The sequence below is a fragment of the Phyllobates terribilis genome, unplaced genomic scaffold, assembly GCF_046119375.1.
Source record: "Phyllobates terribilis strain yellow unplaced genomic scaffold, ASM4611937v1 Scaffold_11__3_contigs__length_659146591, whole genome shotgun sequence".
Classification (NCBI taxonomy): Eukaryota; Metazoa; Chordata; class Amphibia; order Anura; family Dendrobatidae; genus Phyllobates; species Phyllobates terribilis.
This window is the reverse complement of record NW_027362771.1, coordinates 91,039,646-91,058,621: the sequence shown is the minus strand read 5'-3', so window position 1 is coordinate 91,058,621 and position 18,976 is coordinate 91,039,646. Positions and strand designations below refer to the sequence as shown.

The following is an 18,976-nucleotide window of genomic DNA, read 5'->3' as shown; positions in this document are numbered from 1 at the left end:
CAGTTCAATAAAGTCTATGGCACACAGGACCCGGTTATATCGGGCTTCGTGAATCCTGTTCGTGACGCCAAGTTGACGCGCCCCCTGGGCCGTGGGGTACCCGGTGCCGGGCCGGTAGATGCTGGGGGATGTCACAGTGGCAGCCACCCGGTCCGTGACCCAGGGCAGTCAACAAAAAAGGGGTTATTGATAGGGGATTTATAATGATTGTATAAAGTTCGTGACGCCACCTGTGGCATGCGGCTAAGGGAGCCGCCGCTGCGGAGCAGGTCCTCTAGAGCTGATGTTACTGCAGCAGGGATGGTGTGGCTCTCCACAGGTAGAGCTTAGCTCCAGGGCAGTGTAGATGTTATGGGTTATGCTGGGCGTTGTAGTACAGGGGTTGATGGTGCAGCAATAATCAGTCCACAACTTAATGGCGGATTCCTCTTAGCTTTACTGGTGATTAGACAAGCCGGGACTAGGGTACTGGCTAGAAGTGGAAGTCCGGGCAGCCTGGAAGCAAGTAAAGAATCCTCCTTGCCAGGTGAAGTTGGAGGCCTTCCCTTTCCACTAAACTCTTTGGCCCTGCTGCTTGTAGCTGTGCAGTGGCCCTCGTCCCTGAGTGCAACGTTTCTGTGCTCACTCGTATGGCAGGCAGCTCGGTCCTTGCTGGTGCGTCGCTCCCACGTGGCGGTGCTGGGCCCTCTGTGCTGCTGAGCCTATGGACATCTGATGGGGCCAGGAGACCTGCAGTCTCCTGCTCCCCGATTTCTGCTGCTGGGCCTTCAGTGCCCCACAGCCTCGGACTCCGGTGTCTGGTTCTTCTGTGTTGGTTCCTTCTGGGGTGAGATGCTGCGCAGCTCCAGTCCCCAGCTCCTCTCTCTTCGACGTCCTGACTTCAACTCCTCACACTAAGACTAACTAACCCCGCCTCCAGATCCCAGTTGCAAAGGGGAGGAACTCCCCTTGCTGGTCTGGAGCCAGGAAAGTGTTGCATGCTTAGTAAAACCTGATTAGGAGACCCCTGCTTGCTTCCAGGCATGGCATCACCTCTTGTGAGGGAGGCAATGTCACTGTGGCAGCCGGACCCCTGGGGTGCCACAGCTGCATGTCAGGTAAAGGCACTGGGGAGATGGCTGTCATTACATCTTCAATAAATGCCCAAGTTTACATTAATATTTTGGACAGTTTTCCTATCCCATCAATTGAAAGGATGTTTGGGGATGATGACATCATTTTTCAAGATGATAATGCATCCTACCATAGAGCAAAAACTGTGAAAACATTCCTTGAAAGAAGACACATAAGGTCAATGTCACGGCCTGCAAATAGTCCGGATCTCAATCCAATTGAAAATCTTTGGTGGAAGTTGAAGAAAATGGTCCATGACAAGGCTCAAACCTTACTGTTTGTCACTCATTAAGAGACTGCAAGCTGTTATTAAAGCCAGAGGTGGTGCAACAAAATACTAGTGATGTATTGGAGTGTTCTTTTGTGTGTTTGTTCTTCATGATTCCATCATTTTTAACTCATAATTGAGTGATTCCATAATTTTTTCCCTCTGCTTGGTCTGAAAATTACCCTTACTGAGTACCACATTTTTAATCTTGATTTCTTTTAGTGTTTCTTAAAGCCCTAAAGTTGCCATTTGAAATTACTTTAGTTTTGTGCCATGTCTGTGATCTGCTTTTTTTCAACAACATTAAACAACTGAATGAACATCCTCCGAGCCCGGTGATTCCATAATTTTTGCCAGGGGTTGTATTACAGGAGGATCTATGTAAACTAGAAGCTTGGGCTGATAAATGGCAAATGAGCTTTAATGGGGATAAATGTAAGTTAATGCACTTGGGCAGAGGAAATAAAATGTATAATTATATGCTTAATTGTAAAACACTGGGCAAAACTGTCACTGAAAAAGACCTGGGTGTATTTGTGGACGACAAGCTAACGTTTGGTGGCCATTGTCAGGCAGCTGCTACAAAGGCAAATAAAATAATGGGATGCATTAAAAGAGGCATAGATGCTCATGAAGAGAACATAATTTTATCTTAAAACAAGTCACTAGTGCGACCACACTTAGAATACTGTGTACAGTTCTGGTCTCCGGTGTATAAGACAAAGCTGAACTAGAGCGGGTGCAGAGAAGAGCGACCAAGGTTATTAGAGGACTGGGGGGTCTGCAATACCAAGACAGGTTATTACACTTGGGGTTATTTAGTGTGGAAAAAAGAAGGCTTAGGGGTGATCTTATTACTATGTACAAGTATATGAGGGGACAGTACAAAGACCTTTCTACTGATCTTTTTACTCTGAGGCCTGAGACGGGGACAAGGGGGCATCTTCTACGTCTGGATGAAAGAAGGTTTAATCATAATCACAGACGGGGATTCTTTACTGTAAGAGCAGTGAGACTATGGAACTCTCTGCCGCATGATGTTGTAATGAGTGATTCACTGTTAAAATTTAAGAAGGGCATGGAAGCCTTTCTTGAAAAGTATAATATTACAGGTTATATATACTAGATTCCTTGATAGGGCGTTGATCCAGGGAACTGGTCTGATTGTCGTATGTGGAGTCAGGAAGGAATTTTTTTCCCCAATATGGAGCTTAGTGTTTGCCACATGTTTTTTTTTGCCTTCCTCTGGATCAACATGTTAGTCTATGGGCTGAACTAGATGGACTTAGTCTTCCTTCAACCTTAAAAATTATATTACTCTGCGCCCTGCGCACTCATTTAGCGAAAAGCTGTGTGCTCCTTCCTCCCAAGCTGCATACTTCTTTTGAGTGACTGGCGGGGGTCTCAAGACCTAGACCCACACCAATCTACAAGCACTAAACGTGCTTACAAAATACAAAATATAGTTATTCTTTAACAATATAGCTTGTTAGGCTCTGTTCACATGTCCAGTTGAAATCCGTTTGTAAAAGATCCAATTTAAAAAAAAAAAAAAAAAATGGATCCATAACAAGTTGGAGAAAAAAAAGCAAATGCACATATTTGTTCTGTTTGTAAAGGGTCTATCATTATTAGAGATGTTTCTTATCACTTTTATTTTACTCACTTATATAGTGCCATTAATTACACAGTGCTTTACAGACATTATTAGCACTGTCCCCATCGGAGCTCACAATGTAAATTCCCTATCAGTCTGTCTTTGGAATGTGGAAGGAAACTGGAGAGCCCAGAGGAAACCCATGCAAACATGGGGAGAACATACAAACTCCTTGCAGGGATTTGAATCCTTTGTGGGATTTGAACCCAGGACCCCAAGGCTGCAAGGCTGCAGTGCTAACCACTGAGCCACCGTGCTGCCCATGATCTCTAGCGTTCTGGGCACGTTCTGGGCATGTTCAGTGCTTAAAAAAAAAAAAACAACACAGATCAGTTAACAGATTTCACAATAGATGACCATCCGTTATAATGTTTCCTATAGACTTCAATGTTAAAGAAAATGATCCAGTTGCTATCTATTTTTTTGGGGTAGGGCAAAAAAGTTATGCAAATCACGTTTTTGATCGAGCTATAAAAACGTAGTCAAACAAAAGATATTTTAGGACATTTCCATCACTATTCAGATGAAGAGATTCTGTATTGCAACATTTTATATACTGTATCTGTTTCTGTTATCCCAAGCAGATCCAAAAACAGAAATAACTTTTGGACATGTACTGTAAAACGATGTGAGGAAATATGTACAAGTTTGATTTACAAAATGAGTTTCCTTTTTCATAGGTGTAGGTAAACTGCTTGTTAAAGTGTTAGGCCATGTGCACATGGAGTATTTGGTGAGTATTTTACCTCCGTATGTGAAGGCCAAAACCAGGAATGGGTGATAAATACAGAAGTGGTGACGTGTCCTGATGAATTACACATGTTTCCATTGATGACCAGCAGTAATGACAATTTTTATTCCATAATAAGGGCTAAAGCATCGTAAAGAGTTGGCCGGAAAGAGTGCGATTTTCAATGAAGAGAATTTGGTACTGGAGGAGACAGACTGGTATCTCCTCAATCTTTTCTGTCTCTGGTGGAGCTGAACTATGTGGCCTTACCTGGAAGTGTACACACTACTGTCTGGAAAGAGTATGACACAATAGTACCTTTTACTTATCACCGCATGTAGCTGACAAGATACTGATCTTACAGGGCTTAACAAGAAACCATTCACATTACATCGAAACTGTGATCTACAAAGGGCAGTAAACAATAAAACCCTTAGGCATGTTTGCATGGGTGAGATCAGATGGAGTAGAGGTTTGATTTAACACACACTGCAATAATTACATAAGAGATAATGGAGTCTAAAGTCTAGAAGAAGCAAATATTTTTCTCCACATTATGCCTTGTGCATACCATTTGATAAAAATCCTTACAAACGTGGCAGAGCCATGTGTATGGACCCTATATGGTGGGACACAGTCATTATAGTTCCATATTATGTAGACGTCATGCACCTCTGGGGTGAGCATATTGGCATTCTGTGTTGACTCATAATTTCGGTGGGTGCCATATTAGAGGGAACCTGTCACCATGAAAATGCCATCCAATCTGCAGGCACCATGTTCTAGAGCAGGAGGAAAGGAGTAGATTGATATTTAATTTTGAGAGAAAAGATTCAGTATCACCTGTGATTTAATCCTTTACTCTTTCTGGGAATTGGGTCCAGTGAGCGGTTCTATCAGTGATTGACAGCTTTCTATGTATAAAAGTGCATACAGGCATAGCTGTCAGTCACTGATAGAACCGCCCACTGGACCCAAAATCCCAGAAAGAAGAGAATTAGATCACTAATTATACGGAATCTTTTCTCACAATAGTATACAATCAATCTGCTCTTCTCCCCCTGCTCTATAACATGCCACCTGTAGATAGGACTACATTTTCATGGAAACCGGTTCCCTTTAAACATACATGTAATAATGCAGTTAGCCATAAAATTATTTGCACATACAAAATGGCCATTTAAGGTCCAAAAGGATGGCAACGTCTTTCAACCTGATCCTCTAAATTTTTTAATAGATTAAAATGGATATAAAAATATATAAATTGTTAAAATTGGTGCTTGCTCTCAATCATAATGGTCAAATTATATAGATGGATCAGATGCATCTTTGAAAAATACTGACTAGCCTTCTAGAAAGTTTTCATTTGTGAGTGCATGGAGTCTATCCATATTGAAAATTCAAGCCTTGCATTGAAGCTGTTTTTTTTTTCCCAAAAGATAGTTGATCAAATAATCATCTATGCAAAAAAGAAAAAAATCTTGTGTAGATCTCCGGTAAGGTGGTAATTAGTTGACAGTCCACTGATAATGTTGGGGGTGATAAGTGTTGGGCAGTTTGAATTTAATGCACAACCTTTCAGTTCTTCAGGAAATAAGCTGCTGCCAGAGCAGATTGGCAGAGGCTTTCTCTGGCCTCCTCTTTGAAAACACATGACAGTCTGGAGAGACATCTGCTAACAAAATGAGCGCTTGGCCGTCCGCTATCATATTTTATGGCCACCTTTAGGGAATGAGCATCTGTGACTGCTGCCAGGATAGCTGAGATATTCCCATAGCGGTGCTGAAACCACAAGGCCAAGCAAACCATTGCTGTTTTCCAATGCATTGAAGTTGATTGTGGCCAATAACAAATGCATTCCGTTTTTGAAGATCTATTAAAAAACTGACAGCTTGGAAGGCCACGTGCTATTCATCTGTAAAGTGGCCACATGGCAGCCCCTGTAAGTTTGTACCCTTGAGGTGGCCATACTCCTTGGGCAGCTGTTTGAAGCCGATGAATTTGACAGCACCAGCAATGAAGTAATGTATACTGCTCAAAAAATAAAGGGAACACTTAAACAACACAATGTAACTCCAAGTCAATAACACTTCTGTGAAATCTACCTGTCCAGTTATGAAGCAACACTGATTGTGAATCAATTTATCCTGCTGTTGTGCAAATGGAACAGACAACTGGTAGAAATGATAGGCAATTAGCAAGATACCCCCTTATAAAGGAGTGGTTCTGCAGGTGGTGACCACAGACCATTTCTCTGTTCTCATCTTTTTTGGCTGTTGTTTTGGCCACTTTTTCATTTTGCCATTGCTCTCACCCCTAGAGGTACAGTAGCATGAGGCGGTGTCTACAGTACAACCCACAGAAGTTGCTCGGGTAGTGCAGTTCATCTAGGATGGTACATCAGTGCGAGCTGTTGCAAGAAGGGTAGCTGTGTCTGTCAGTGTAGTGTCCAGAGCATGGAGCTGATACCAGGAGACGTGGAGGGGGCCGTAGGAGGGCAACAACCCAGCAGCAGGACTGCTACCTCCTCCTCTTTGCAAGGAGGAACAGGAGGAGCACTGCCAGAGCCCTGCAAAATGACCTCCAGCAGGCCAGCTGCTAGCACTAGACACTTTCCTGTCAGTCGCACTCCATAAGTATGACTTGAGATAAATTATTGATTTTATTCTGAGATTTGAAAGTCTATTACAGCTAATGGCACTAGACACTTTATGAACAGTTGTACTTTATGAGTATAAGATTCAGACTCAATGATTTATTGAATTTATCTCCTGCATCAGTAATATATAAATCTATTCGTGTTAATTTATTCTATAGGATTGAGACCTGTATTTGAATTCTGGTGCTGAATAATTTTTCTCCTGCTTAATTTTAATGTGGTTTTTCTTTTAATGAATTTAATAAAAGATTTATTTTAATACAATACTGTCTATACTCTATTTTCCCTCTACCTATATGTGCAGTGGGTGACGTGTGACGTATGTAATGCAGGACAATGCCAGACCTCATGTGGCTGGAGTGTGACAGCAGTTCCTGCAGGATGAAGGTATTGAAGCTATGGACTGACCAGCCTGTTCCCCAGACCTGAATCCGATTGAGCACATCTGTGACATCTCGCTCAATCCACCAACGTCATGATGCTCCACAGACTGTCCAGGAGTTGGCGGATGTGTGGCACCCTGCTATTACAGGTACCACAGGACCCAAAAGGGTGCATGGATGGACTTCTCCACAAGAGGCCCTCATTACATAACAGACACCTCCACCCTTCCACCTCATACCACCAGAGGTAGCCCTGTTAGGGATATATTTAGACTGGAAGGTGGAGTTAGAGTCAGAGTGTGCTGGCACTGAGATCAGTGAAGAAGCAGCATGTGAGCTGCTGTGCTGAGGGCCAGCCAGGGTCTAAAGCACATGCTGAAGCCTTGGGGCCTAGAGCGGGGCCAGAGGCAAGGAGAAGAGTGTGAGGAGTTATGGGGGCAGAGGAGCATCCTAGGCTCACCCCAGAACACAAGCCGGACACCGGGGCCGCGCCTACAGGGTCCTCTGCGCCCAGTAGGGACAACCGGTATACCAGGAGGATTCTAGGCCCCTGGTCAACCTGAAGTTACAATCATCTAAAGAACTAGGAACCACGAAGGCCCCAGCGTCCAGGGATAGTGGTAGCCAGAAGAAAGTTCTTACCACCAAGCATACAGGTGAGGAAAGGGAAAGAGTACAGAAGCTAGGCCTAGTTTCATGCTGGTCAGAAGCTTCAGAGTGAGAGGAAGAAAGAGATTAGGAGGCCTTATACCCGCTCACTGGGGAGAGTCCAGAAGTGCACCCTTCCTACCAAGTACTCTGGACCGTACCTGCCATCTACACCAGTAAAGGTACTGAAGCGAACCCCCTGTGTGCGTGTCTGTTATTCTCCCCTGGCCCGGCTGGGTCACCTCTCCCCTGCATTCCTTCCATCAACCCTGCCCCGGGGGTCCACTCTGCCTGTGGGGAGCAGAAACATCCCAGCTGCCATCCCATCACCCCTGGAGGTCTGCAGCAGCGCTGGTACCCATTACCAAGAGCCACAGGTGGCGCCACGAGACAGAACTGTTAACAATCCCCCTTTTAAAGAGTGACTCCAGGGTACGGGCCCGGGAGCTGACCGCCGTGACATCCCAAGAAGGTAAAGGCCCGGGTACAGAGTCCCCTATATTCCCCCTGGGCGAGTCAGATGCTTTAGTCCAGGTGTGGGGGGGGGGGATCCCACAAGAGACCATCCGCAACCTCATCAGGAGCATGCCCAGGAGTTGTAGGGAGGTCATACCGGCACGTGGAGGCCACACACAATACTGAGCCTCATTTTGACTTGTTTTAAGGACATTACATCGAAGCTGCATCAGCCTGTAGTGTGTTTTTCCACTTTAATTTTGGGGGGGTGCCTCCAAATCCAGGCCTCCATTGGTTAATAAATTTGATTTCCATTGATAATGTTTGTGTGATTTTGTTGTCAGCACATTCAACTTTGTACAGAACAAAGTATTCAATGAGAATATTTCATTCATTCAGATCTAGGATGTGTTATTTGAGTGTTCCCTTTATTTTTTTGAGCCGTGTATATTTGGGCTAAAAATTGTGTCACATAAATGTATTGCTTTTTCTCAAAAAAAAATCAGCAATCCAATATATGACTTATGTATTTATAACTGAGCATGTAATGGTCATCAACTGTTGCATAGAAATACAATTAGAAAATAAAAGCCCAGAGGAATTGTGTACATTGTCCTTTTATTGAAAAACATTTGGAAGACTCATAAAGTGCATAGAGCTCTTTGTACAACAGTGGCACAATATGCAGAAAAAATGGGCTTCACACTATTCTATACCTTATGATGAGAAATCATATCACTTTCCCCGGCTGCCATCACAAATCGATAATTATCTTTTTGAGATTTTAACATGAATCAAACCGAATTACCCTCTTGAGTGAGAATAAACTTGCAAAACAATGTATACCATGCGCTTTATAAAATAAAAGTACAAATTAAAGCGGTTTACTACCATAGAAAGTGTTGCTAAGGCTCCATTCACACATCCATATGAAATGTCCGAGTGCTGTCAGATTTTCTATAGGATCAAGTGAGTTAAACGGATCTATTTAGACATCCGTTAAAATAATGAATCTGAGAATGAGATCCATGAAACTCAGAGCATGTCTTATTCTGATCCAATTTTGAGCTTCAGAATAGCACACTCAATGGTTATGTATGCACTCCAATAAAAAATCCAGCAGCACACTGACACTACACGCATGTGTGAATGCAGCTTAAATCTGTATGTTATGCGATCACTAACTTACAATTTGGAGTCTTATGACTCCAACTTAATTAAAGGGCTACAGTACTTGTGGCTACCTCGCAGATTTTACCTACACAGCGACACTTAGCCACACCTTGTATAGGGAGCTCAGTTATAAAATGGTGCTGTGTTATAGTTCATTGTATGGTGGATAGTGGTTAGTGTTACTGTGAGGAAGCAGCAACAGATCCTATAGTTCTTTATTCCAAAGGATCTCAGGAGGTTGATCCTCAACCCATAGGCACCATACACATTAGATACATATTAATTAAAAGTCATCTGAACCCAGTGATATCATCTGACAGTAATTTATAGATGGAGGACTCTCAACTCTCCTGTCTGGGCAAATATGGGTCCGGCATGTTCAATTTTGGACTGCTAATCCTTTCGTTCTCCGGGAGATAATCCGCCACCAGAGAAGTTCAGCAGTGCTATGTATGGAGGAGTTCAGCAGCGCTATGTATGGAGGAGTTCAGCAGCGCTATGTATGGAGGAGTTCAGCAGCGCTATGTATGGAGGAGTTCAGCAGCGCTATGTATGGAGGAGTTCAGCAGCGCTATGTATGGAGGAGTAGGGAGAGATAGCTGCCGGTCGAACAAACAGATATTCAAAGTATCTGGGTCCCTTTATGGCGTATCCTAGTGATAGGCTACAATACAATGGTGTCAATAGTTTTGTTTCACAACTGCCATTTTATTAAAGCACCCTGGAAAATGAAAACAGCGTTTTTACATTAGTTTTTACAACTCCCTTCCAATACATTTTCAGAGGCACTTAATATGCACAATTAAAAGATAAATCAGAAATGTACATATCTATATGCAAGAGTGTTCTTTATTGGGGTTGGTCTGAGGAAATGAACATGTCTACACAACAAATGATCTTGCCAAGGCAGACTTTCTTAATACCACTGCCAGTGTTCGGGATGCAAATGAGGATTGGCTCAGTAGGTAGATGCCATGTAGAACGACTGACAGCCTGGTCTTGCAATTATATTCTTATAGTTTGTACTTTACATAGCAAATCTACAAGAGACTACCCAGTGTACAACTCTCATCCTTCTGTAGCCAGTTTTTTACAATTAGTGTAAGAGAAAACGGTTAGACATTCACAGTAGAGAGGCTATGTCCTGTATGCACAGCATAGACCTAACTGAATATTTTTTTAGTATAGTTTGTAATATCGATTTTCAGGTTTCCACTTCTTTTTCTGCTTTAAAATCCAAATTCATTCACTTGCTTTGATCATTAAGGGCTTATACTTCCAAGCCACAACTTTCACTACTGGACTCTATATTACGAGGAGTTGATGTTCCATGTATTTCCATGTATTTCTTGAAATTAAATCTCATTTTCTCTGATATTGTACATCTTTCAGAACGTATATGATGAAGCCAGATCCGCTTGTCATCATGTTAGTCCAGTGTTCAGTCTTTGTCTTTATCCATCGCTGCAGTTTTACTCTGAGAAGGCACATACATTTCACAAATGCTTCATGTTCACCAGAACGGTTTTCCACATAGAAGATATTAGTGCTTTATGATTTCTTCATTTCCCACTCCTGAAATACAACAGTGACACATTAGGATTGCAGAGAATGAACAGTGATATTAGTATAGTTGTCTTTATGCAGAGAATATATCCAGGTGCTGCCGAGGGACCCTTCAGATCTGTGACTGCCCCTCTCAATTTATTGTAAGTGGAACATACCTTAGCCTTTTGGAGCACCTTCCCTTTATTGGTCGTCACTATAGATGGGGCTCTGTGTCTCAACTCTGCAGCACTGTTGACAGGCACAGGACGTTCACTTTCTTGTTGGGTTTTTGATGCCTGCAGAAGAAAAAAAAAAAAAAGTGAATTTTAATTACATTTGCATAAAAAGCTAAGGTTAGTATTAGTGTTCTTTACAGTAAGGCTATGTGCACACATTAAGTGTTTGGATGGGGAAATTTCTGCACTATTCCCGCCGCGTTTTCAGACAGTAATGAATGCTATAGAGATAGATAAAATTAGATAGACAGACATATAAAACAGACCGACTGACATATAGAAATATAATTGCAAAACCCCCCAACATATTATAAAATTGCACCCTCTGGAGCTTATTGGACCGCTTTTTACTATTAAATAAATGGAAACAAAAAACGACGTGGGGTCCTCCCACTTTTTGTAACCAGTAAACGTAAAGCAGACAGCTGTGAGCTGATATCAGGATTGGAAGGTCTATGGTTATTAGGCCCTTCGGAGGATAAAAGTACCAGCCAGCAGCTGTCCCAGAAGTGGCGCATTACATAAGATGCACCAATTCTGCCGCTTTGCCTTGGCTCTTCCCAATGCCCTGGTGCAGTGGCAATTGAGGTAATGGGGTTTATGTCAGCTGTGTAGTGTCCAAAAACACAGCTGACATCAAGCCCTGGTATTAGTAATAGACATCTCTCCATCAGAAACCCCCATTACTAACCCGGTAAGAAAAACACACACAAAAAATACTTTATTCAAATAAATATCCCCAAAATTATCCCTCGTTCACCAATTTATTTAAAAAAATAAAAATAAAAACTTCCCATGCAGGTCCGCCAAATACAACATAGTCCAGAGTGATCAGGAACGTCTAAAGAGCAGTGACGTTACCGCTCCTCAGAGGCGCCGGGTCAGGCCGGCCTCTGAAGAGTGGTGATGTCAGTAACGTCCCTGTTCAGACAAAAAAGGCAATTCTGGCCTTTTAATTTTTTTTTTCCATTACGCCATTTACTGATCAGAATAATTTATTTTATATTTTGATAGATCAAACATTTCTGAACGTAGCGATACCAATTGTGTATTTATTGTTTTAGTTTCAATAGGGAAATTGGGGTGATTTGAACTTTTTTTTTATTTTTTTCATAGTTTTCAAAACTTGTGTTTAACTTTTCACTGTATTTAATAGTCCCCTTAGGGGACCTGAAGCTGCTATCATCCGACTGCTCGTGCTATACATAGTAGTGCATCAGCACTGATATGTATAGCAGAAATTACAATCTGCTAGGCATTCACAGGAGGATCATAATGACAGGCATGGGGGTCACCAGCAGACCCCCGGCTGTCACGACAACCCGTTGGCGCCCCACAATCAGGTCACAGGTGTGCCGATGGGAGTGTGCAATGACGTGCTCCATGCCGACGGGTGTTAAATACTGCTGTGACAGATTGACAGTGTGATTGAACAGGTTAACAGCCATTAAAGGCATATGATGGCTGAATAAATCAATAAATTTTGAAGGGTGTCTGGAAATTTTTGCCCATTCATCCAGAAGAGCATTTGTGAGGTCAGTCACAGATGTTGGATAAGAGGGCCTGTTCTAGTTAATCCCAAAGATATGAGATAGGAGATGAGGTCAGGGCTCTGTGTGAGACATTCGAGATCTTGCACCCTAAACTCAACTTAGCCCAACCATTCCTTTATGGACCTTGCTTTGTGTATATGGGCAGTGTCATTCTAGAACAGAAAAGAAACCCAAACTGTTCCCACAAAGTTGGAAGCCTAAGTTGTCCAAAATGTTTTAGCATACTTAAGTATTAAGATTTTTCTCCACTAGAAAGAAGGGGCCAGGGCCATCCCTTGGAAAAAAAAAAACCATAGCATTACCCCTCTTTCACAAAACTTTATACTGTAGTTGGCACAGTGCAGTTTGGCTGGTAACATTCTCCTGGCATTTGTCAAACTCAGACTTAGATTGCCAGGTAGAGAATTGTGATTTGTAACCAACACAAACCATATTTCCTCTGCTCCAGAGACTATTTACAACGTGCTTTACACCACTCCATCTGACGCTTGGTAATGTAAGACTTACTGCTCGGCCATGGAAACCCATGTCCCAATGAACAGTTTATGTGCTGATGTTAATGCCAGAGGAGGTTAGTCTCTCTGGAGTTATGTAGTCAGCAGAGCATTAGAGACTTTTATGCACCAAGCGCAACAGCAGTCACTCGTAACTCGTGGGAGAGTTGCTGTAGAGCTTCCACTTTTCCTTAATCAAAATTTCTATTGGTTTTGAACATCAAAAAAGAAAACCATAAAGTCACAATACAAACTGTACAGCAGCAAGTACATGGTTTTATATCCATGTACAATGAGAATGGCAACATGTCATCATAGACTACTTTAGCAGTATAAAGCAAGCAAGGTCATGACAAGTAACAGGTAAGAGTATGCCGGAGAAAAAAAAAAAGAATAGTAAAAAACAAAAAAGGGGAAAAAAGGAAGAGAGGGGCGTTTTGAAAATAAGAAACGCGAGGACGGCCTGTGGGATAACCTTATAAAAACCAAGGCCTCAGTTGGAAGTTGTGGATGAGCATATGTGATGCATGGCAATACGATTTTGGTGAATTTGCCACGAGTATCTGTATTATACTGGTTAGCTTTTCATTGATTAAAAATCCATCCAGTCTGGGTTTCACTTCATGAACTGGAACAAAGAGTTTCTTCCACACCTCAGAAATTGTTTGCTTAGCAGCTAAAAACACATCAGAAAGAAGTTTAAATTGAGAGATTGTAAGTCAATAAAGGAAAGACGATTAAACCATAGAATCTAGACCAAAACCAGGTCAATCTAGGGCATGGCCACCAAACATGTAACATGTCTCCTTGTAGGCCAGACCCTAAGAAATCATGGTAGAGAGAATTCTGGAGCGGCCTTGGCGATTGCTTCCACTTTTCAATACAACTTCAAGAAACCTCATGGACTGGCGGACACTGAAATTTAGTGAGCGCTTTAGAATGACTAATTTTTACAGAAATGTTTGCAAAGGCACACTTCATGGTTAGGGGCTGGATTTTATACACTTTTGTCAATGAGACTGAATATATAACCTGAATTAATTGTGTCCTAATACTTTGTCTACATAGTATTTGATATTGTACGCATATATGACCATTATAATCACATGAAAATTAATATCTGAAATACTTACTGGATTCTCCGCTTTTCCTGTCACTGTTAACCCAAGTGATGGGCCTCCAGCTAGTGACTTCTTCAGATTCTCCTTCACTTCTGTAAGTTGTAGCTCTAAATCTACGCGGTTCTTCTCATTGTCCTTGCACTGCTCTTCCAGAAAGGCTAACCTTGCCTCTAGATCTTGCTGTTGCTTTCCTGAACACAAATGAGAAAGTGAGTGTAAAATATATGCATATTAAAAAGTGATATGGTGATTCAAGGCTACTGTGTCCACAAGTCAACCTAGGACTGTGCTTTTACCCATGTGTGAATCTATAATCATCTCTTTATGCATGGACTAGGTCTATATACAGTACATATTGTATATATTAGCATGGTTTGATGAGTGTCTTTTTTGCTTACATTTTAACCCCTTCCCAACATCCGCTGTACATGTATGGCACAAGTCGAGAGTGGGTGTGTGGAGCTTATACCCAGCAGATAATGGCTTTGTCACAGCCAGGATCTGCCTTTATTAGACGCGGGTTCAGCTGAACTTCACCTGCAACTACTATCTGCCACCATGAATATCTGACAGCGTCATTTCCAGCGCCCCAGCAAGGGGGCACCTCATTGTGTGCGCCCTTCAGCTGCCCTGTGATCAGCTGTGCAGCCGGGTTCTGTTGAAGACCCCGTGACTGCTATCAAAGAGCAACGTTGAAGCTCAGCCTGAGGCAGTATAGTGGTATTGCTGAGTATAGTACAAGCAATCAGATGATCATAGGTTTAGCTTCCCAAGTGTAATAAAAAATACAGTAAAAGGTAAAAATATTTAAAACATTGGCCATTTCGGAAAAGGGTTAAAGGTAGAGCATGATAATGTCATCGGTTTGCCACATGCATGTCAGCTGTGGAATTTGCAGGAAGCCTGCACCAGAAAGCAGAATTTCTGCCATGGATTGGCCAATACGTCCAAGCATAAATAAGCGCCATTGTAATTAGCTTAGCTATTTTGTGGCTTTTCCATGCAGCATTTGTGCCAGTAAGCTGTGCATTTATTATTCTGCACAAATTTTTTCCCCAAACATTTGATTGCGAATGCGGTCACCAGTGCCAATATCCTGAACACAAACCGTCATAGGCCACGTTCACATGGTCCGTATTTTACATCATCATTTGTAAGCAAAAACCAGGAGTGGAACAATCAGGGGGAAAGTATAATAGAAACACGTCACCACTTCTGGATTTATCACCCACTCCTCGTTTTGCTTTACAAATACTGATGTAAAATACTGACCAAATACTGATCACGGCCTTTGGTCCTGTAATCGTATTACGCCAATGCCATGAGCCTAATACATTGCATGGTAATATGACGAACACCATATCTCTTTAGAAATTAAAGAAATCTGGTAATTTTTCACAATTACAAACTTTTTTTAAATTTTTGCAGCTTCTCTAATAAATATAATTGCAATTCATAGAAGCCCATCATACATTTTAGATAGCTATCAGGTGAATGATCATTTGGCCAACTGTTGTCTCTCCTGACTCCCCCATGAAGAAGGATGTTTGGATTGATCTAACATTCATGTGTTTTTATTGGTGAGAGGAGAAAACCACTGCCAATCTCATTTGGTAGCAGCCAATCATGTACAATCTACTCTGTAGAATTTACTCATTAGACCAGGGGTGGGGAATCTTTTTTTTCTGCCAAGGGCCATTTGGATACTTATACCATCCTTCGGAGGGCGTACAAATCGCGCGCTAACTCCACCCACAAAGTACGTTCTGGCGCTGCCACTGGTGTCAGGACGTAATTTTTCATTGCACGCGCCTCAGCATTCAGTAGTGAACACCGCGTGCACTACTCACAGAACAAGAAGAAATTTATGGACCAGCAGCTGTCAAAATACTGCTGCGGCCCAAGCACTGCGGTCCCTGGGATCTGCGCCAGATTAAAGGTCATCGAGGGCTGTAAACGGCACGCGTGCCAGAGGTTCCCCACCCCTGCATTAGATGATCAACTGGCCATGCTGAAATTCATAACCTTAAGGGGTTATACAGGACTATTTTTGTTTTTTTTTACTATGGGCCCAAGAACTAACAGGTAGGTAGTACCCAACTACCTGCCTGTTGTGCCTGGCGCCGATCTCTGCCAGCACAGAGGGGTCACAAACCTCTCCCGCCAGCAATTCAGCGGCTTCTGCTGACATGTCGACAGAGCAGCGGTTTCTCCTCCAGGCTACTCTGTTGACGGGGCAGGATGGGCCAATGTCATGCTGGTTGACACCCAGGTATCCATGCTGCCTAACTGCGAGGAGCAAGCTGTCAACCATGATGCCGGCAGTCACGCCCCATCAACAGAGCAGCCAGGAAGAAGAAGAGCTGCTCTGTTAATGTGGATCACTAGCAGGATCGATCAGTGACCGTTCTGAGCAGGCGCCAGATTGAACAGGCAGGAAGTTATCTCTTTTAGCAACTACTTACCTTTTGGTCTTAAGGCCAATAGTAAAACATCATAATAGTCCTGGATAACCCTTTAATCCAATGTGTATTGGAGGCTTTAAGGGTGCATTGATTCACAAGCAGAAGGATTTGCTGCAGAAATTTTTGCTACGGCTAATCATATCTGCATAAAGCTATTTTGGAGAGAAGCACATGAAGTTCTCCATTTTCTCCATCCAGAAAAAAAGGGACGTTGCCCAGACAATTCGGCAGCAAAATCTGCCATGTGTGAATACTTCTGAAGCTTTTTGCCACATTTATTACTCATCTCACCTGTGCTATTCTTCAACATCTCCTTCAGCTCTCTTCTTTCTTTCCTCAAAGCTACTATTTTGTTTCTGATCACTTCTTTCTCCTTTTCCAGATGTTCTTTCTCTTTCACAAACTTACGAGCGTCTTCCTCGGCTCTGGTTTTACCATATTTGTACTGGTTGGCATCTGAAACAAAACACTTTTTTAGGACTGTATTTACTATAGATGCAAAACAAACATGTGGGAAACTGGCTAAAAAATTTTTTTTTTTTTGGTACTTTTGCTGCTTATTCCTACGTAAATTATTATGATTGAATAAGACCTTCCAGAAGAATTATTTTTCAAATCCCACTTCTATATTGAATTTTTGTCTTTGAGCCAAAACCAGGATTTGTGGCTAATGGGAGCAGTACAATTTAAATACAACTGAAGTCTCAGCACGTTGTCTTGTGGATCCATTTCCTAGTTTTGGCTAGAAAAACAAAATACATGCAAAACTGGCAGCAAAGTGCCAAGTGGTAAATTCGGTATATGACTGCTACAAACTAGGCCTCATTCAGTCGTCAGTTTTTGACGTACGTCAAAAAAGGACCAAGTTTCATCAGAGTTTGGTTAGAGGTTTATCAGGATTTTTCACTGATGAGGGAAAAAAAAAAAAGTTTCTCCACCTTCTCCTATCTGTCAGTGAAAAATGGACAGCATTCGGATGGCATCTAAGTGCGGTCTGATTTTTTCCACTGCCCCTTAGACTTGCATTTCTGATTTTGATCAGACATGTGGATCAATATCGGACAGGTCTCAGTGATTTTGCACACCATTTGTTTTGAGGCAAAAATCTGACAGCCCCATAGACTGTCACAGTGCTATCCATGAAAAAAACCCAGATAGCACAGAAAAGTGAAATACTAATAAGTGAATGAGCCCTTACCAGTGAAAAGCCTGAGGTTCTCATTTCTGTTGAGTTCAGTGGATGTCATGACTAGAAAAACGTAAACATATATGCACTCAAATGCATATATGATTGTAGCCGCTGGCATACTAAGGCTGGCTATACACAATAGATTTCTGTCAGCCGAACAATGCTTCAGATGATCATTCGGATGACAACCATCTCAGCTGGCATCCCCATCCTTAGGAGCTACTCGTTCGGCCGAGAACTCCTGTATTCTCTATAAGAAAGTTGCCAACTGATACGTTGGCCAGCAACTTATTTCTGGAATAACAATGTGAACCGTTGCCATCTCCCTGTATTATGTGATGTATTCATGTATTTTTGCTACTATGGATGCTGTTGTTGCTGTCTTCACCTGTGAATCTTATGGAGGATTGGGATCATACTCGCAGCCACTATCTTCATATCAGGTTATTTGTGGTGATCTTACTATTTTTCTGATATCAGTGGGTTTGGCCGACATTAGTCTAATGTGTATGGGGGCCTTAAGGCTTTAAATATTGATATTTTAGCTCTTAAGGTGTAGCGCTTACTTGAAGCATGACGCTTAACTTTAACTTCAGGGTCCAACCTGCGGGATTTTTCACTACAAGACGAGGCATGGCGCTTCACTTGTGTTCCTCCTTGTGAGCGTTTTGGGTCTTCAATCTGAAAAAAAAAAAAAAAAAAAAAGGATGTTGGCTCCCACTACTGGTCACTATAGAGAATGCAATCAAGTACTATAACATTCTGGTATGTATTCACTGTATGAGAACTTAACAGTTCAGTTCAGTCCATACCTTTTCATAGGCCACATCATCGTAGACTCGACTGTCACTACTTCCACTGTGTGAAGACTTTGCCCACCTGAAAATGAGAATTAAAATATGCTTTTAGTACAGCAATACCTAAAGCTGCATTTACATTGAAAGATAATCGTGAATGAGCATTCTTAAAATGGATTGTTTCACAATTATCTTTCAGTGTAAACAGGCTGCAGATCATCCGATCATCAAGCAAAATGCTCATTTATTGGGTGAAATGGTCTTTTGCGCTGTGCAAAAAAAAAAAAAAAAACCCTCGTTCTTGGAGGTGCATCGTCCTGTATAAATAGGACTCGCACTACCGAGAACTGTAACACTGCGTAATCTATTACAGATCACTCAATGGCCATTGTTTACATTGGTCTGCCTGTGAAAACAGAATATTACATGATCACTGATCGGTAAAGTTTTACAGATCGGTGGTCGTACCATGCCGCCGGTCGGACT

The 18,976-nt window shown here is 42.2% G+C and overlaps 1 protein-coding gene across 2 annotated transcripts in view; it reads right to left on the bottom strand.

Moving 5' to 3' along the window:
- Nucleotides 1-8,570: 8,570 nt before the first annotated feature.
- AFAP1L1 (actin filament associated protein 1 like 1) overlaps nt 8,571-18,976 on the bottom strand; it is a 92,911-nt gene continuing 82,505 nt past the window's right edge. Inside the window, exons 13-18 of one of the 2 annotated variants that reach the window (XM_073651327.1) lie at nt 18,506-18,572; nt 18,260-18,374; nt 16,796-16,960; nt 14,052-14,230; nt 10,812-10,931; nt 8,571-10,662 (exon numbers count right to left, since the gene is read on the bottom strand). In XM_073651327.1, coding sequence (XP_073507428.1) covers nt 10,639-10,662; nt 10,812-10,931; nt 14,052-14,230; nt 16,796-16,960; nt 18,260-18,374; nt 18,506-18,572 — 670 coding nt within the window. In that variant the 3' untranslated portion in view covers nt 8,571-10,638. The remainder of the gene's footprint in view (nt 10,663-10,811; nt 10,932-14,051; nt 14,231-16,795; nt 16,961-18,259; nt 18,375-18,505; nt 18,573-18,976) is intronic. The other variant, XM_073651328.1, reaches the window with a different exon arrangement.